General features: G+C 38.8%; 7 protein-coding genes across 7 annotated transcripts; 5 read left to right on the forward strand and 2 right to left on the reverse strand.

Annotated features, from left to right (window-relative positions):
• Positions 1-1,516: 1,516 nt before the first annotated feature.
• SS1G_01534 (predicted protein) lies at positions 1,517-1,783 on the forward strand (the record flags this gene model as incomplete). Its single annotated transcript, XM_001597290.1, has 2 exons — positions 1,517-1,641; positions 1,735-1,783. The coding sequence occupies 2 exons, from the start codon at positions 1,517-1,519 to the stop codon at positions 1,781-1,783; spliced, it is 174 nt and encodes a 57-aa protein (XP_001597340.1).
• Positions 1,784-3,429: 1,646 nt separating this feature from the next.
• SS1G_01535 (hypothetical protein) lies at positions 3,430-3,615 on the forward strand (the record flags this gene model as incomplete). Its single annotated transcript, XM_001597291.1, has 1 exon — positions 3,430-3,615. The coding sequence occupies one exon, from the start codon at positions 3,430-3,432 to the stop codon at positions 3,613-3,615; it is 186 nt and encodes a 61-aa protein (XP_001597341.1).
• Positions 3,616-5,841: 2,226 nt separating this feature from the next.
• Positions 5,842-7,339, forward strand: SS1G_01536 (hypothetical protein; the record flags this gene model as incomplete). Its single annotated transcript, XM_001597292.1, has 2 exons — positions 5,842-6,887; positions 6,964-7,339. The coding sequence occupies 2 exons, from the start codon at positions 5,842-5,844 to the stop codon at positions 7,337-7,339; spliced, it is 1,422 nt and encodes a 473-aa protein (XP_001597342.1).
• A 1,403-nt stretch (positions 7,340-8,742) lies between these two features.
• On the forward strand, positions 8,743-10,454 carry SS1G_01537 (hypothetical protein; the record flags this gene model as incomplete). Its single annotated transcript, XM_001597293.1, has 2 exons — positions 8,743-9,038; positions 9,095-10,454. 2 exons carry the CDS (start codon positions 8,743-8,745, stop codon positions 10,452-10,454), a joined length of 1,656 nt encoding a protein of 551 aa, XP_001597343.1.
• Positions 10,455-12,349: 1,895 nt separating this feature from the next.
• SS1G_01538 (predicted protein) lies at positions 12,350-12,646 on the reverse strand (the record flags this gene model as incomplete). The annotated part of the gene is made up of 1 exon (XM_001597294.1): positions 12,350-12,646. The coding sequence occupies one exon, from the start codon at positions 12,644-12,646 to the stop codon at positions 12,350-12,352; it is 297 nt and encodes a 98-aa protein (XP_001597344.1).
• Positions 12,647-12,924: 278 nt separating this feature from the next.
• On the reverse strand, positions 12,925-13,266 carry SS1G_01539 (predicted protein; the record flags this gene model as incomplete). The annotated part of the gene is made up of 1 exon (XM_001597295.1): positions 12,925-13,266. One exon carries the CDS (start codon positions 13,264-13,266, stop codon positions 12,925-12,927), a length of 342 nt encoding a protein of 113 aa, XP_001597345.1.
• Positions 13,267-16,601: 3,335 nt separating this feature from the next.
• SS1G_01540 (hypothetical protein) lies at positions 16,602-17,939 on the forward strand (the record flags this gene model as incomplete). The annotated part of the gene is made up of 4 exons (XM_001597296.1): positions 16,602-16,741; positions 16,804-16,891; positions 16,942-17,491; positions 17,545-17,939. The coding sequence occupies 4 exons, from the start codon at positions 16,602-16,604 to the stop codon at positions 17,937-17,939; spliced, it is 1,173 nt and encodes a 390-aa protein (XP_001597346.1).
• Positions 17,940-20,217: the final 2,278 nt, after the last annotated feature.

Raw genomic sequence — 20,217 nt, forward strand, 5'->3', positions numbered from 1 at the left:
GCAAATTAAGAGGTATATATGGATATATATGGATATATATCAATTATATCTCCAAAATCGAATTCTTTATAGTATTCAATATTGTATACAAATAAGCAATTACAATAAAGAATATGAAAGCAGATTTTAAAGAAGCAAGATTAGTCTTTTTTAATCCCGATGTTGTACTCTCTAAAATGGATATTCGAATCTGTACACCTACTTCTCCTTCGTTTCCTTTGAGTTATATACTCGATTGGGTCTCACAAACACATTACAATGCTATCGAAGCTTTTTCACAAGTATTTTTAGTATAATCTATTATTGCTCGGTATCATTCTAGCTCTCCTACACCTATATTTAAGATTACAAATCCTTTAATTAAGGGTATAGAATACCTAGCTAATTGTGACGGAAATCCCTGCTTTCCTCCCACCTTTATTATATAAGAAACCTCAGGTACATTAACCATGTCCACACATGATACGATTACTCGAGATTAGTATGCGATTTAGGTGACCTGAGGATCAGATCCGGACAAGTACTAGGTATCAATGGTTATCGGTAAAGTAAGATCATTGGAGGAATAAATATGACTTCTTTTTGCCTAGCCATTGCGGCTAGGCCATTCATTTGTGTATATATAGAGTAGCTATCCCCATCTACAGGTGCTCTTCACCTGTAGATTCTAAGTTAAATACAATTGCTGGTCTATAAACACCCTTTTGGTCACACTAATACTGTCATGATTTTAGCTTTTGAGAATCACGATCTTCGATTAGCAAATACAGGATTAAGTAAATGTCGATGTATTAAAAAGATTCAATTATGTTTAGGAGAAGCTTTCATTATTCAAAAAGCTAATAATATTATATTACAAAAAAAGGTGGATGTTTAGATTAAATATAATAGACAATAAAATGAACGGAATTCTAATAGAGAGACATCGATTAATCGATGCTGTAATAAATGTAGAATAATAGGTCATAATGCAAGAACATGTTCTAATGATAATATAGATCCTAAATTATTAGATAGTGCTTAGTTTAAATCAATTGATCAAGTAATTGTTGAATTATATATGATTATAAATAGGAATTGAGGTGAAAGTGGTGCACGAGGTGATATGGTGCACGGGGTGATGAAACACGTTATAATTAAGATATTCTGTTAAAGTGAATGGTTCCTGCGTAGCACGTGCACAGGGCACTAGTCCTGTTAGGACTAGATTGAGAAGCTCTCTTACAGAGAGCTTCGCACTTCCGTAGAACTTAGAAGAGAGATTAACCTACTAGACCAATATTACCTCAGTTCTGCCCTATCAGCTTCCCAATATTCCCTGTGTGAGGTCATTCCTTTTAACATATTCTACTATTATTAAAACCTTAAGGGAAAAAATATAAAAAAGGTGAAGAATTTGAAACATAGTATGATTTAAGATTTGGAGTTTATAAGTTATTATTGATTAGTTTTTGGGGGGGTTTTGTTTGTTTTTTCACTTGTTTTTATTTTTTTCATTGGGATGGTATAACGTGTTATGGAAGGGGAGGAGGGGGGGGAGGGGAGGAAGGAGAGAAAGGAGAGAAAGGAGAGAAAGGAGAGGAAGGAGAGGAAGGAGAGGAAGGAGGAGAGAATTGTATCGCTTTTTAAGGTTATGATGCGGTCGGCTATAATGCTATGCCGAGACAGGAGATATCCTAGATTTAGAATGGAGGTGAATGAGATGGTGACCACTGACCGGATGGGTGTATATAGAAAGGAGGAGTTAAATGTGGGAAGTGAGAGAGGTGATTTTAGATGTTAATGCTGGAGTAGTGAGGAGAGAGATACTGCGTCCGAATGTGTAGACGCATAATTGGGAGTTGCGCTGGGAAGTGCTATTAGAGCAGGATGCGGCATATTATCATGGTGATTTGGATGATATAGGTGATGCTGAATCAGGGGGGTTGGTGAGTGGAATTTGTGATGGGTTTACTTCGTGGTGTTTGTTGGATGATAGTTTGAGGTTTATTGAGGGACATGTTGGATTTGGATTTGGAGATGAGAAAATTGAACTCGAACACTGTAAGATTATTTGTGAAGATGAATTTGATATATCTAATTGAAGATTTGTGTATTCGGAAATGCTATTAATGATGTTGATGTAATGATTGAGGAGAAATGAGATTATATTTTAGACGTAGAAAAGAATAAGAAAGTAATATAACAGAGAAGATCTAATCCACAAGAATCATAGGGCTGAAAAGTAAATCTAGCTCACGATGAAATAGCAATGCAAAAAAAAAATATGGTGACTTTACCATGATAGAATGACACGAGTTTCGGATGCCCACAGTTTGACTTTGCACTAGCTTTTTAGTGTCCGTATAAATGTTTTATACTTTAGTTTCTGGATTGACGAAATATTGATAAATGAGAGTATTGTTTGATTTAAATTCGGATATGAAGTTTGAGATGGGAAAATTTGAATGCTCGAGATGTTCAAAGCAAAGTAATCCTAATCAATGTGTCTTAGGAATGTGAGGCATATGAGGAATCTTTGGTGAAAGACCTCTTACGCGAGTGAATGGATGTTGAATATTATTCGAAGGTCCGAATTAACTTCGACAGCATGAATGCCGATGAGAAAATAAAAAATCTAGATGAAAATATGACGGGACGAAAAGAAGTGAGATCAGTCGAATTAAGCTTCCCATTTCTCATTTGAAGCTATAACCTACCTAGGTAACATTAAGTAATAAGCTTTGTTCTTTCCCGCCCCTCAAAATTGCCACCAAACTTTCCTTCCCCAAAAAGAAGCTCGAAAGGTTCATAAAACATTTAAATTCCTGTTATTAAAATGTCATTATATCGTCATTTTTTGAAATCAACCTTCTCCAAACCTACAATAAATCTTTCACTTACCACTCAAAGCTTTATTTGTAACAGAACCATGACCAGCAACCCCTCACCAATATCTCCTTTCCCAAAAATTACACCACTTCCTCGCTCTCTCTACCCAACACCTTTCGTTTTCACTCGATCAGATTTCCATCGACAAGATGAATCACCAGATACTGAATGGTACTCTCAACCACGGTTTGTTCAGCACATTGACGATGGTGCCATCTCTATATTGAAAGACTATTATTCCACCATCATCACACCCACATCATCCGTTCTCGACATCTGTTCATCATGGGTATCCCACTTACCCTCTTCGCTCAAACCACCCATCATGATAGGAATTGGTATGAACGCAGCAGAATTACAACGAAATGAACATTTAACCCAATATATGGTCAAAGATCTAAATGTTCATCCAACATTTCGGGAAATCGGTTATGCATCGATGGATGTGGTTATTTGTAATGTATCAGTGGATTACTTAACACAACCGATTGACGTATTTGAGGAAATGAGGAGAGTGTTGAAGATTGGGGGTGAGGCTCATATGGCTTTTAGTAATCGATGTTTTCCGACCAAGGTGGTGGGGAGATGGTTGAGGGATGGATGATGAGGAGAGGAGGAAATGGGTCGGAGGTTATTTTTTGGGCAAGTGGGGGATGGGAGAATGTGGAAGAAGTCGTTTCGAAGGAAGGTGGATATGAAGATCCAGTATTTGTTGTAAGAGGGAGAAAGACGAGGGGTTTTTGAGAGAAGGGGGGATCTTGATTTGTGGGCATGGAAATGTTCCATCGCTCGGAAGGATGGTGATGATGAAAGGATGGGGTGATAATAAGGTTATTGGAATGATGAAGATTTGATATCTGTCTTGGGCAGAGAAGAAGTCGAAAAAACATAATCTTAATACTAGGTATATGCTATGAAGGACGGAAAACCTTGAGAAGGAGTCGTTGTTCTTAATTGTGATTGGTTGGAGATCACAAAAGAGCCTCAAAATGGTTCGTTATCTTTCCAGGGGCCAGGGCTTGAAACAGATATGAAATTGCGTGGCAGTTTATCTCGACAACACCACCACCCATCATCCTCACCCATCATCCATCGCCCATCATCCATCAACATCATCCATCGTCTTATATCATCTACGTAATCAAAGAAATTCCCTGCATCTGACTCAATTGAAGATCCTATTATGGAGAATATTTTATTGCTGGCGGAATATCACCATGATGCTGGGATTCTGCCCTGCTTGTAGTCCTTGCAAATGTCCAGTTGGACTTTGAAGATGGATCTGCACTCGACTCAGAGTATGGCAACGGGTCCAAAGCATGAACTTCAAAGAGTTGATTGCTTGCATTATCAATGTCTCAAAAACGTGCTTATATTTAGGTATGTTGGGCGAGGCCTGATCTCGTCTTCGTCAAATCCTCCTCACAGCTCAGTGTTACAGCCGCAGGAAGCATGCACCTATCTTTTCTTTCCACGTATTTGCTTGAACCAATCATTGTCTTTTGATCGATATATAATCAAAGTTTTTTGGGGCTATGCGCACCTCCATGATTCAGAAATTGGTCCATAGTTACAATTTCAACTCCAATGGATTCTCCTGTCTTTGTGGGTCACAATCTTGACCCACGCTGCCGTCTAGTCAAGCGGGGAAATGTGTTCGCTCTCTTCACATATCTAGCGAAAAGTTTGCAGTAGTCTTTACGGACTTCCACTGTTTCAAATATACAAAACCATGCTTGATATGCTCAAAAATCCAAAATCATTATCAAAAGGAACCTTTTCTTTTACTAGCCGTCGTGAAGCTTGAATCAATTTAGCTTAGAGTCAAAAGTGGATTAAAAGTCGAGACTTCAGTCGACTTCTACTATATTCATCACTCAATATTCACAAAAAAACTCTTTGATCTATTTATCCAGTATATGGGAGAATCTCTCGGCGACCGCTTCGCTTCCAGATTTCAACGGTTGCGGAATATAATTCAACCGGGGAGTAGCCATTTCAAAAGCCAACACTTTGCCATTCGATCGTTGTGGCAGACCTTCAGCCTTCTCATCTCGTGCGATTGAATAACTATGTTCTTATGGCAAATCACAATCAAGAAGTCTCAAATTCACAGGATATAATCGAAATGGATGAGCAGGAAACGAGAACACATCATTGTCCAAAAACAATCCATCAAGAAGAGGCTTTATATTTTCAACATGTAGACAAATTGGGCCAAGGAAACCGAGCATATCCTGTCCGAGTAGATTCGATACATTCAAATCTTTCTATGAAATCGGAAAATTCCGATGGAGAGAGTATTCATTCAACAATAAGATATTGTGATACATCAGAGGATGATTCAGTGGGCAGTTCGAAACCAGGTCATCACATTTATCACGATGGGATTTTTTGGCGTTCGCCAATTACGATGGGTGGGAATCTTTTAATTGGAATTCTTGCTTGTGTTTCTCATCATGTGTTTAATACTTGCATGGTAGGGAAGCAAGTTGGAGATGAACTTTCGCAGCAATGGACATTGAGGTTAGTTATTTTCGTTGGGTCAAAAGCCTCAGCAACTCATTTTACTTCAAATAGCAGCACTGATAATAACATAGATATGGAACCTCATCTGCTTTTATCTCACAAGTTTGTCTTATCAGCTCTGTTGGTTTTGCTTACACTCAATGGCTTTGGAAATCTTTGTATCACAAGGATACTAAAGTCTCCATTAAATGCCTTGATGCTGCTTTCGTTGCCGATACATCCCTTATATCATTCTTCAATAAAGAAATGCTTTGGAAGCTTAAGCTTACATCACTACTTGCGACGGTTATAAAGTTAGTTTATTTCTTTTCGAAATGCCAAGTTTTGGAACTCGGCTCTTGTTCATCAAATTTCCAAAAGATGTTGAATGGGACTGGGAGTAAAACTTTCTATCTCCTCTCTAGTGAAACCTTATAATAATGACCCTATAGGACTCTACCAATGGCTTCTATTCTCACTCCTGGAACACTGTTTGTTATGCCCAGTACCAAAATTGTCCGAACAAATGCCAATGTCTCCTCTCTCGATATGTACAGTTCCGGCCAAACTTCAAAATTCGCATATTCTGTTCCTGTGAACTTCACGGAGGATGTGCAAAACGAAATGTTCCTTGGACCACGAACAATCATCACTCGTTTGTCCACTGCCACCGCAACTCAAGGCCAAATTTTACCGATAAATGCACCACTTTTCAATGCAAGTTACGAGGTTCAATTTTACGGACCCATTGTTCAATGCAAAGAGGCCGATGCAGCTACCGCCAGAATCATACAAAACCTTCGAAACCAGTTTACTGCGGGCTTTACAGCACCAATCACGGAAGTCTCAAACTACTACTACGCATTCGTTCCTAACCTGAGTAATTATAGAAATAGCTCTCTACCCAATAACGGCGTTACAGTTATCCCTCAAATGCGACTTGAACAACCTCAAAATGCTTCAAATCAACTCTGGATGGGCTACACACGTTATGTCGAGTCAAATTCATTTCAAACCGAGGATCATTACACAGTCTGTTCACTCTACAACGCTTCTTATAATCTCAATATCACCCTCCAAGAAGGTACTCAAACCATCACCAACAAATCTCTCCATGTCCTCAATAGTGTTCCTTACCCAGATATCAAAAGCCCAGTCTCCAATAATCTCATGGTCCAACACGCATACTCCGCTTACATGTGGTCTCTTACCGATCTCATCGTTGGTTCAATGGGTATCTTCAAAGCTGCTCCTTCTTATCCAGGTCTTCCCAGTACATATTTTTCTGAAATCACTACTCAAATTGCTCATACTTCCTTACTTGGCAGTTCGGATTTAGATGCTTTTTTTGAGAGGAAATCAAATGATCCTATGGGTAGTAATGATACCACAGTGGGCGAGCAAAGAACTCAAGACATCAATCTTGCCGGAAATGCAACCTTGGAGACTTTAGTAGAGGGGTTGAGTTGGAATGTAACATGCAGTTTTATGAATAGTAATTTATTATCGTATGTATTTCTCATCTCCAATCCATCCATCTATCTATCAATCAATCAACAAACTAACAAAACACCAACCTCCCAGTCCCTACCGCAACACCTCCATCCTATCCACAACCTCCATAAACATCTACGCCTACCATTCCTCCACCCTCCTCCTCTCCTACGGTCTCGCTATCCTAGCCGCTCTTATCGCAAATGCTCTTGGTGCATATGCGTATCATATAAATGGTCGCTCACATAATAAATCTTTCTCAGCCATACTTGCCGCAACTAGGGACACGGAGTTTGGGAATTTGTTACCGGGGAGTGTGAGGGGGAAGATTCCCCTGCCGCATTGGGTACTGAGAACTCAATTGCGGTTTGTGGATGTGGATGGTGGTGGTGTTGATGAGCAGGGTATGGCGCATGGGAAGAATAGGGGTGGGAGGGAGTTTAGGATTGTGGGGAGGAGGAGGTGATGTGAGGGAAGGAGAGTTTGATGGATTATTTGGGGGTGGGACTGGGATGGAAGGAAGGGAAGGGGAGGGGAGAGTAGTTGTTTGGGATTTGAAAATTTTGCCTTAGTCTAATCGCTGACTGATTGGGAGGAGAAATGATTGGGGGGAGAAATGATTGGGAGGAGAAATGATGGTGATGTTTTGGTGTTTATTTAGCGTGGAGTTGTGGAGTTGCGAGGTTATGATTTTTACCTTTCAGGGGTTGGAGTGATATATACTGGAACTTGTTAGGGAGTATGAGGGCTGGGGGTATACCATATATATACATGTGAATATTGGATGGAGTTTGGGGTTTTTATTTTTGGGAGGTGTGGTGATGTTGTTTGATAGATGAGATTAGATTTGATTTGACCTAGTTAGATTTGATTAGAATAGTTCATTTAGTATAAAAGAATATCAGAGAATATCTAGGTATATAATTTTTTTTTTCTTCTATTTTTAGACTAATTTATTATATTGTCTTTTTATTATTTTTTATATTTATAATCAATGTAGCTATATGGATTGATGTTATACTACTATATCTAAATAGTATTTATCAAAAGGGGGTGTCTTTCGATGATTTGAGATTCTAATGATAATATTTTATTATACAAGTATCTAATAGATATAATAAAAGTCGATGAAGTCATCATCGCTGTTCGGTTCAGACTATTTCATCCAAAAAATTAGCCTTATCAGCTTTGTGGCTGAACGGATCAAAAAGCTAACGCCACATTACTTCACGCCACGTTGTTACGACGGGTAACATATTTCCGTATCACATGACTAATTACAGGATCAGAGCTATCATGTGACCGGCTCTAATCAATCTAGTTAGAGCCTCTAGAGCCAGAACACGAAGGTCTATATAATCAAGATGGATTTCCTTTGTATAGAGCTTCGTACTCAAGATCAATCATTCAGTATACTCTACTATTAGTTACGAATAGCATACCATTATTGTCATTACTTAAGTCCCTGCTTGACGCCTAGTTATAAACCACCTCGAGAGCCTAGAGCACTTCCACGTGATCTAGACGGCAAACCTCGTAACACACGTTTAGCTATGACGTTTCGGGCAGGGGGACACGATACCTCGGCCTGTTCCAAAAGAATGCCCAAAACTTTCCCATGAATTTATTTAAGTCTTACAATAAGTTTTTTTCTTACATATTAATGCAAGATAGATTCAAATACATAGCCATAATCTAAATTTAAATTCATTTCTTTTTGAATACATTCGTATATCCAATTTCCATTCTACTTATCATATTCGCAAAGTGTCTTCCATTCCATTCAACATTCTTCATTCTATCATCAAACGCCCTTTACGACTACGATTGCCACTTCATCCAAATACAATAATAATAACACCACTATCAATGACATCCTACTTCTCACGGCTCAGTCCGATTCCAGGATTTCCAGAATATACTGGACCTCATAAAGTAGGAACAATTGATGTCGAAATCCCTATCTCAGAACTCGATTCACCGTCTCAAGCACCAAGTAATGCAGAAAATATCCCAACGATTCAATATCGAATCTTCTACCCATGCGATGCGGAATCGAAACATAAAGGAAAGAGTGTGAATTGGATACCTGCGCCCCAGAGAGATTATATAAGTGCATATTCGAGATTTCTAGGAGCTGGTAGTACATTGGCAGAGGTTATCTCGTAAGTAGAGTAATTCTTGGGAGAAGGAACAAATGCTGATATATTTCGTGCGATAGATATTTCCCTAGACTTCTTCATTATGTTACAATTCCCGTCCGAAAGAATGCGCCACTTCTCCAACCAAAAACAAGCAATAATCGTTGGCCTGTTATGATATTCTCGCATGGCCTGGGTGGTTCAAGAAATGCATATTCACATATAGTGGGATCAGTAGCAAGTCATGGCATGATAGTTATTGCACCCGAACATCGTGATGGTTCAACACCTATATCATATATTCGAGAACCAACCTCCGATGTTTCCGCGACGGAAAAGGAGAAATTGCCCAAGAAAAATGCAAAAAAGACGGTCGATTATGTTAGATTATCACATACTCCAAGTCCAGAAGTTGAAGAAGGAAGAAATGAACAATTGAAAATTCGACTCTGGGAAATAGGATTGATTCATGATAGTTTATTAAAGATGGATGAGGGAGAGAAACTTACCAATCTCAACACATCTTCTACTTCATTATCAATATTCAAAGATCAAATGAATGTTCATGAACCTGGCAAAATTACTTTTGCAGGACATTCTTTTGGAGCAGCAACGGTGGTACAATTCATAAAATCAGTTTTCTACTCACCTGAGGCTTCTTCCGCTCCCAAATCTTACAAACCGATTTATTCACCCTCTCCAAATTCTCCTATTTGCTCTCAAATTACACCCAACAATCCGATTGTCCTTCTAGATTGTTGGTGCTTTCCTCTCCGTTCCCAGGCAACCCGCTGGCTATGGGATCATCCTCTTCCATCATATGCACCTTCAGGTCCTGGTGGTTCTGCAATCCTTGCAGTAGAATCGCAAGCCTTTTATAAATGGACCGAGCATTTCAATGCAACCAAACGTCTTCTTTCCGCCGGCCCATCTTCCCATAATCCATCCAGTAATGGAAAATCAGAACCTCATTTTTATTATCCTACATCAAGCGCACATTTGAGTCAATCAGATTTCGGCATTCTTTTCCCATGGGTTACGAAAAAGGTTTTTGCAGCAGAGGAACCAGAAAGGATTATGAGATTAAATGTTAGAGCTGTGATGCAATTAGTTAGGGAGAGAGGAATAGAAGTCGGTAAAACTTCTAAGAAAGATTTGGAACTCGAGGGAGATGAAGAGGAAACAAACGATGATTTCAAAATCTTTGGAAAGGATGGAGGGATTAGAGGATGGAATTGGTTGAGTATTTCTGAGGGTGATGTAGGGATAAATGTAGATGAGGGAGAGGAATCAGAAATTGCGGATAAGAAATTAGATGAAAAACAAGTTGAGGTTGGAAAAGGAGGGGATGAAGGAGAGATTAAGAAACCGATGGATATCGAACCTGCGGAGGTGGTAGTGGGGAATGAGGTTACTACTGGTGCGGGGTCGAAAATGTAGCATGGTTGAAGTAAGAAATGATATTGTTTCTTGTTATATATAGTTCTGGTGGTTCACTTCTGGGCGGGATTCTGAAGCGTTTGAACAAAGAGAGCGTTTTGCATTGTATGGCATGGATCATGGCTACTTCTGTTTGGAAATTATTATTTCTGTTCTAGGAAGCTACAGGATCTTTAAAATGAGTAGTTATGTATATGTAATATAAGATCTTATATAAAGAATTGATACCTATATAATATCTCTCAAAACTCAACAGACTGAAAGATTCATAAATAGTGAGATCGTCTTATAATCGAGATTTTCTAAACTCCGGGATATATTCTATGGAAAGCTTTTGAGATAATTAAAGAGCTCTTTTTGATTTATTGTGATATAATAAAGATTTATCTCCCTTTTTTTCCCTCGCTTAAGTCTTGATCGATCGGTTAGATTGATTGATCAGATTAGATAGTTGGATTATTAGATGGTGGGAATTTTGATGAAGTATGTGATAGTGTTGTAAAGTTGTTATAAGATTAATAAGAAAAAGATTTTGGAATTTTCAAAGATTTAAAGTTTTTGAAAGAATTTGTAGGATGAGATCACCAGCGGGACTTGTTTTGAAGGTTAAATTTAGTAAAAAAAAAAAAGAGAAAGAAAATGGAAAAAAGAGGATTTACACTTTAGATTAAAAACTCTACTTTTCAAGATCTATTTTATATTTCCTGCTTCAAATTTGACTTTTATTTTGTATTCGATGTCTACTTTCTAGTCTTCGAATCTAGTGGTTGCTTCCCTATTTATACACCACAGCACTAACTAATCTAATAGTCTTCCGTAATTGAGATTCTGAATTTCTGATTTTTGTAAGATCTTATGTTTTGTTAGCTCCTGGGGATCTTGAGGGTTGAGTGAGGGGGTAGTAATTACTTACGTATTTGGTGGTGTAAGAGGTCTTGCGGTGTTACAGTCGCATTTTAAAGGCTTCAATTCTCAACGCCTAGTCTGCTTCTCTTGCTCATCTTTCATGCCGTAAGTCTCAACCGTCAATTTTTAAACTTCATCTCTCAACCTTCATCTCTCAAACCCAACTTTGAATATCCTCACACCGAAAAATCGAAGTCGAGTGATCACTTAGCTTCTCATATGAGAATTACTAGCCAGCACGAACGGGGACGTGTGATCAAAGCCAGCCGCCCTATAGACGAATGAGTAGTTAGAGGAAAGGAAATTACTTATCCCAAAAGATATGTATGTCCTAAAAGACATTCCTCCTCTTCCACACATAATCCATCCATAGGGGATTTTTGGGGGATTTTTCAAATTTTTTTGGAAGGTTAGGAAATCGCTGATGGATCGTAATCCATGGAAAATAAATGGGAAGAGCTAAATGTTATATATTGCTAATGGAACCGGAAATGTCCATGGAAAAGAAATCATAGATAAAGGTAAATGTTGTATATCGCTAATGGATCGAAGGTGTCCATTGAAAGGAAACTAGATTGATTATATCGCTAATGGATGGGATCCATAGTATTTTTTGGGGGGTAAATTTAAGACAAAAGTAAAAAGACGAAAAAGAAGAACGTCGAAAACTCCAAAGGAAATTCCTACCAAGGTTAGCCAACCTTGCAAATATGGATTTTATGAATTTTATGAGTGTTTTTTTGATTTTTTGGAAAATTCAAAAGGACGCCGAAAGAAGCCGAAAAAGGAAAAAGACAAAGGAATGTTTTTGTACGTTTTGTATTTTGAAGTTTTTTTGGTGTTTTGGTGTCCGAGGACTTTTCTAGAAAAAGCAAAGAAAAAGAACAAAAGAAAAAAAGCCCCCAGTGCCCACAGTGATTGTATAGAAGAACTCTACCAATCCTCGTCAGAATCATCCGCCCAGGAAAATGACTTCAAACCTTCTCCATTCATAGAAGGTATGATCGTGACGAGCCGACCAACTTGAAGTCACGTTCCTGAGCTGACGAGTTGTCTGCTTCCGTCACGGGTTCGACTACCGCCTCAGGAAGGTTGCCCAATCCCTCGGTTTTATCACCCATCAACTTCATGGAGCACCGTTGAAAGTCCGAAAACGTATTCAACGGGCCAGAAGATCTGGGTCCCAAGCGGACGATAGCCTCATCTGTGTATCCCTCAAGAGGAACTAGTCCGCGCCCATGCGTGCTACAAGAGCCCGGCTCGGAGCGGATTTCGTAACCCACCATATTGGGCGCGGGAGTATACGCTTCCGGATTCGCTGTGTTGTAATACTCCCCACAGATCCCACAGCGCCTAAGACTAGACGACTTTAACGTGTTGTCAGATGAGGGCTGTATAAATACAGCCTCATCAAGGGGGAGAAAAAGTGAGGATGGACTCAAATCTTCTTGATCCCCCGACGTCTTTAAAAAGGAACGAACTTCATGTATCGACCATCTCCCATGAAGCTTTTTGAAAGAGACCTTTTTCCTACTAACCCCGAGAGATTTTCGGGAAGTTGGATTCATGGGTTTGTCCGAAGACGCACACCAATAGTCCAAAGTCCTTTCGAACCCCCAGAGCCACATGCCATCAAAGGCATTTTGGGAGCGCATTCCCACAGGGAGAATGGTCGACCCACATCCAGGCAACCAAGGTTCTCTGAATGTTCCACCCTCAACAAGAAAACATTGATGACCGGAGTCAACAATGAACACCCGTTGAGGATGTAAAGAAGTGCTGCGAAGTGTGCAGTGAGGATAGAAAAGTCAGATTGAAAAGGGGGATCCTTAGCCTGTTGTTGAAGGGTTTGCCTGGGCTTTGCCCAGGCAAAAGAAGCCGCCTTGTTAAGGCCGAGGGACCACATCTCGAGATGTGGTTGGTCGAAGGGTGGAAAGAGGTCGAAAATGATGGTGAGTTTGAAAAAAAGTTTCGTAACTAAAGTATAAGACAGATAGCTATAAAAGTAATCTGTTTTGCGTACGAAGAACAGAAGAGGATTGGAAGGGGAGCGGGCATTATATAGACAATTGAAAAATCTAGTAAAGTAACTACTACACGCCGTTCTATAGGCTATCGAAGCTAAAAGTTTCATTGCCGATAGTTTTTATAGGAAATGGCCAGATGTTGGATTTGCGTTTGGGACTATCTTAGTTATATTTTCTAACGTACAAGTAGAAACTTAAAGGATCTTATTGTGTCAGTCAAGTCCAAGTGCCGAATGTGTCTCAATTGCTAAAGTAGTTTGAGATATTGACTCTGTGTACCATACCGAATTGACTTTAGACAATGAAAGGATACGAGATCTTACTTCGATTTGAAATCTTGAAGTGGTTTGGGATATTGTGTCATATGAGATATTGAACTTAGTTTAGACATTGAAATGGTGTGAAGCACTATTTTGATTTGAGATACTGAAGTACCCCGAAGTATTGAGTTTATGTAAACTACCCAGTTGAACTTAAAAAATTGAATAGATGCAAGCTATCATTTCGATTTGAGACACTAAAGTGGTTTAAAACATTGAATTCGTCTGAGATAGTCTTTTAACTTTAAACAATGAACTAGTATAGGATGGTGAATCAATTTACATCACTCAACTGACCTACAATACCGAACTGAGTTGAGATATTGATATCAACAAGAATTAAAAACTCACTTTCAAGTTTTGAACAACTCCTTAGGATTAAAAGCATTACAAACATTGAATACCTTGTTATTCTACCAGGAACTTTAATTATTGGTACACTACTCTCTATGTGACCAATTCACCAACTACTGCCGTTAAGGCTAGACGGTAACGTAGTGCCGAAGTATCTTTCTACGGGGTAACTGTCATCCCTTAGCTAGAATACAAGAAGTGACTACCCCGCTAACTATCACTAGTATATCGGAGTATCTATGACATAAAATGTGACTGCTGGTTTTTGAATGATACTAGTCTCTCCTTCACTACTTTATTAATGAATGAGACAGTCTATGAGTGGATCGGTGGTCATAATATTATCGTACTTGCTTAAAGTAGCGATTTTAGTGAAAACCTTATGTGTCTGACGTCTCAATTACCGAGAAGACTTATGTCAGTAGCAGCCGGAGCTAGGTAAAACTTTATATCTGGGATCTGGGCTTACCGGCTTCGTTACGATGAGCTAAAATTGTTTGGAAAAAAAAATCTAGACGGCTTGGAAGCATGTAGTCGGTCATGGAAACTTATAGAATTTATCTAACTATATTCATAAATATGAAATAGTCAAAGTTGTGAGATATCGCGTGGTAATGTAAGGATCGGAGACTTAGAACGGAGCAATTGCGATCATTGAATTAATGAAAAGTTGCCGAAAGCTAAAATGCATTCAGCCATCCAAGCGATTTCGGCACTCAATATTTGCCGCACAAAAAGGTGTTCGAACTACTAGGAAACAAAATAGACCAAGGACTTTCTAATCTTCATGAGTTTTTCTGATAAGTAGGATATTCGAGGCTACCGAAAAGGGTTAAGATGTTGCCAGTATTCCAACTGGCTCAAGTTTAATACTGTCCAGTTATGAGATAAGTCATCAAGAAATATTAATTTTATGACCCAATTATGAAATTAGAAGGAAGCTACAGTGGCCTTATCTAGAATTCCTAACATGAGTATAAATTAGAATGTATATTAAATCGTCACTCGGAACAGGTCTTGCGTTATCTTAACACTTGAAATCCCAATTTTGGTGTAAGGCCTAGAATAAGAATATCTTCGTCTGGTACAACAGCTCGAAAAAGAATTCTCTACATAAGCTTATCCTCGGGTCCAGTCCGAGCATCAAATATAAATTTGAAAGTTCACCGAAGTAACGTAGAGATAAGGTTAAGGTTATAACATCTAGTTTTCACGCTACAGCCGGCAGTAACTTCCTTCGCGCTAAGCGAATATTCTAGCTTACGCAAATGTAAACAGGGAGTGTCGAGCCTTTTTTGTACAAGATGAATAAACATCAAATATGTTATGCAGCAAGTTGATAATATGACAAAAAGAATCCTTAAATCAATGCAAGGTTTTTCAAGCAATATTTGCATCATGATGATCCCAGCATTTCTTAACGGCCTCCCTAACAATACAGAATAGACCGTTCCAGAAACTCCAACAGCCTAAGTTTAGTGGCCAACTCACTAGTCTAAAGTCTTTCATCTGGACCTAAGCATAGGATATATAGTACACTAGATCACCTTTATATTGACACGAAGATCTGGGAGCAACATTCTGATGACGACTAGGTGATTAGAACAGATCTGATAAACAACCTATGATCGGAACAAGACCTTGGTTGTTGTACACTAAAGAACGACGATGTTTTCCAGTAAGTTTCTGATTTGGCAGGCACACTAATTTGGTATGCTTTTCCTATGGAGCCATATGCTAAGACTCGATCTACGAAAGCCCATCTTTGGACGCTTTATGCTTAAAATGTACGAAACTTTAGCACCCGGCTTTCGTATCAGGACGTTAGAGCAAGTGAAACATAGGCAAGAGCTAGATCATACCAGAACTCTCGAGTCAATGCCGATTACAATCTAGCCTTCCGCAGGCCCTGAGTACCTGCCGAAAGTGGACGTATAAAATCAACACGGCATTTAAAAGTAAGATTCTAATCGATATCATCGATACGGGGCTTATGAACCCTGAGATTAGATCACAGACTAAGATTAAAACTAACAATCGATTTTGTCTTTTCACTTGCACATGAAAAAATCATACTAATACAGTAAAGTTATTTTCATCCGGTACTTTAGGAGCAAAGAAAGTTTACAAAACTGTGAAGAAAATAACATGGATTTTTCTGGTCCGGACCATGGTCCTTCCAAGCGTGAACGATGGAGAATCTTGGGTACGAAGATAGAAAATTTATGCAGGTTGAGTACCATGAGCAGCAAATTTTTGATTAGGAGTGATATCTGGGAGATTACCCAAAGATGCATTGAGTATGACAAAAGTGTTTGTACGATTGTGTGCACTCTACCGCTAATTAGTAAAGGGGTTGACCGAAAACTTCCACCGCCTGATATTGCCATAATATCCTGAGGCTTTCATTACATAAACCACTTAACGCGCCCGAAATCTCGACGCGTCTCACAGCTCAAGATAGGCAATGGGGAATATTCTTTTATAAACTCGATTCAAAACAACAATTTTTCAACGTACCACAAACAGCTGTCGCAAAAATGTCCGACTACGAAGATGATATGGATATTGATGCTCCTCCTGTGGGAGATTCAATAATGTTCAATTCCGATAATACGAATTCGAAAGGCAAACGAAGCGCAGCAAATTTACCTGTTGAGGCAGAGGATAGTCTTCCATGGTGAGATGATTTGATCTGATTGACAGCAAATGGATAGCGCATGTACTGATACACTTCTCAAGGGTCGAGAAATACCGACCAGATACTTTAGAAGATGTTTCTGGTCATCAGGATATTCTTGCTACTATAAATAAATTCGTCGACACAAATGTACGCCTTTCCTCCCTGTATGTTAAATCTGCCCTAACAATTACATACAGAGACTTCCGCATCTTCTATTCTACGGTCCCCCGGGAACTGGTAAAACCTCCACCATCCTCGCCCTTGCACGTCGCATATATGGGCCCAAAAACATGCGACAAATGGTCCTCGAGCTCAATGCCTCCGATGACCGCGGTATCGAAGTTGTGCGCGAACAAATCAAAACCTTTGCCTCCACCAAACAGATATTCTCCATGAATTCTGCCACCGTGTCTCCTGGAGCATATAAACTTATTATTCTTGATGAGGCGGATGCGATGACTTCTACTGCGCAGATGGCTTTAAGACGAGTGATGGAGAAATATACGGCGAATACACGATTTTGTGTTATTGCTAATTATACACATAAATTGAGTCCGGCTTTGTTGAGTAGATGTACGAGATTTAGGTTCAGTCCGTTGAAGGAGAGTGATATTAGAGTGTTGGTTGATAAGGTTATTATGGAAGAGAATGTGCAGATTAATGCAGAGGCTACAGATGCTTTAGTTAGGTTAAGTAAAGGAGATATGAGGCGGGCGTTGAATGTATTACAGGCTTGTCATGCCAGCAGTAAGTTTCCCATGGATTGAGGAATGACATCTGAGAACTAATATTTTCATTAGGTACACCAATCCACATCAAAGGCACACCCAAGATGGAAGAGAAAGACATTGTCCGAGATCTCATCACCGAAACCACTATATATGATTGTATCGCCTCACCTCATCCAGCCGATATATCGAAGATCATGAACACGATTCTCAAAACCTCAGATGTGAAATCATGTTTACAAATGATCAATGCCATTAAATCTACACAAGGTCTTGCATTAGCAGATATCATAACGGCTCTCTCGGAAGAACTCATAAAAGTGGATGTTCCAGCATCTGTTATGATTACATGGCTTCAAGGATTAGCAGAAGTGGAATATAGGTTGAGTGGTGGTGGAAGTGAAGTTATACAGACGGGAGCAGTGGTTGGTGTTGTGAGGCAGGGAGCAGAACTTATGAATAATTAATGATATGATTATAAGTATTTTGGCTGTGGAATTGTAAAATTATAGGCGAAAATGTAAGGGGGGATAGGGGAGTGGGTTCATAAAATATACCAAATTAGACTCGAATACCCATTCTTGAGGAATAGCCAGGATCAACATCAGTGGTCGACTAATTCAAGCATCAACGCTTTCCATCCCCTGTACAATACTGATTTCTAACCTCTTACTTCGATAGCAAGTGTTACTCATCCATATTGTGTTAAATAATCATTACTCACATGCCATTATTGGATGCTATATAATACTCCTAATAGGATTTTCTGATTATGAAAAATACTCACATTCTTTTTTTATCTCGGAAAATGTATCTACGGTCACATACCTAGCTTTCGACGGCTGATATAAGACCTAATAATAATATAAGATCTTACATCGTATCTGTGATATTATATCAAACTCCCTATGGCCTCCAGAAAGAAAAGGATTGAGCATCTTATAACCTAAAAGCCTTCGTCCCAAAATAGAAACTGATTATCTTTCTTTCGGTCCCTAATTAATCTTGAATGTACTCCCACACTATCTCTAACCATCTGTACATTTTACGCCATATCCCACCTCCACAGATTCATTCCTGTGATCCATTCCTTTCCTTTTTTCCCCTGAAACTTGAATAAACCCCTTTATAATCATTTCTTACATACCTAGTACTTGTTACCATAGATATCTAATAGATCTAAATAATTTAAATACCAAAGTGATTTCCCTCGAGAGAAGTCTCCGTATATTCGCTTGCTCAAACCTACCTCGGACTAAGAAGCTTGCCTAAGAGTTAAAGTGCTATTAGATATTATTACAAAGAACCATAAAATATCTATATCGCTGGCTATGAAATAAAATTCCTGCACTATTCTTACATTTTGGACTTAACCACCCACCCACTTATCCTTCAATGTACTCGTAAATAGTAAGAGTATCAAAAATAGCTCCGAAAGCATCCCTTTACAACGCTAAAATTTAGCGAGAGATGAGCTCGCCCCTAAGTACCCGACTGAAGTCCATTTACGAAGTCATTTTGACCTTCAATTGGCGAGTGAACGTTAGTTTAAGAGTCTCTATTTGCATCTCTACAAAGTGTAGGTTTGAAAGACCAATCAAATTACTTAGTAGCATGATCAAATCTTTCTGTTTATTGCAGATGGAAATACTGGGTAGGCATACGAAGTATTCACCCATGAGACTTCTAATTGAACTCTTGTGGAACCATCGGTTAAGATTAATAGGATCTAATTATCAGGTCATTTAGTGGTAAGATATATTAGTAAAGTTGAGATGATGAATCATTTTCAGAGTTTTGATTCTTATTTGGGACTAATTATATGAGTTCTGGTTTAATAAATGTTAGATTGATAATTTTGAGATACTAGGTCGACGATTCTGAAGCTGATATAGTGGCTGATGAATGTATCCCCAACCTATAACATCATACTAATTTAACTAATAATAAATAGATGTATCAAAAACTTCCGCGAGGAATTATTTGCGAAAATAGACCCACCCTTCTCAAAAGAAATTTTTCTACAAAAGTCAACATTGCTATCCAAATGCATTTGGTAATCTCCTCGAACATCATTGATATAAAGTGCTGTCACTGCAGACATGTAATCAACATCATGGGAATAATACCAGCTGTTTCGTGTCTTAAAATCCTCTCAACTTAGATCTTCTTTTCAGCATCTATCACAAGGTCTAAAATAGATCATCAGACCATTACTTTTCATCCATCACTAAATGTAGTATTATAGGATTAAGCTCTCTTAAGATGACAATGCATCACGAACACAACACATCGTTTTGCCCTTGCAAATGCTATGCTATGCTACATCCCGACAGTAATACTGATTTGATCTCCTGCCAATAGACCTTTAGCCGCATAACATCTCAGAAGTTCAGAGCATCCTTTCAAAGCAATACTTCCTCTACCCATGACAACCGACTAGAGCGAATACACCACTCACTCACCTAAAGAAAACTCTAAAAATCCCAAGATCTTACCAAAAAATCCAGAAAAACTCGAAGAAAGATAGTAAGTCACATGCTTAGAAAAACCAGAGAACCACACGCGATTCGAAGACTATTCAAGAGTAATGATCACATTTCTAGATGATGAAGCTTCATATAAAACTGATAGAATGAGCGTAAAGATTAAGAATCATCAACTGCACGAACTCGAGCAAATACAGATATTTATTTCAAATTCGTCAACAACAGAGGACGTCGATTTCCCCAACAGTGAGCAAAA

The sequence above is a fragment of the Sclerotinia sclerotiorum genome, genomic scaffold (assembly GCF_000146945.2).
Source record: "Sclerotinia sclerotiorum 1980 UF-70 scaffold_2 genomic scaffold, whole genome shotgun sequence".
Classification (NCBI taxonomy): Eukaryota; Fungi; Ascomycota; class Leotiomycetes; order Helotiales; family Sclerotiniaceae; genus Sclerotinia; species Sclerotinia sclerotiorum.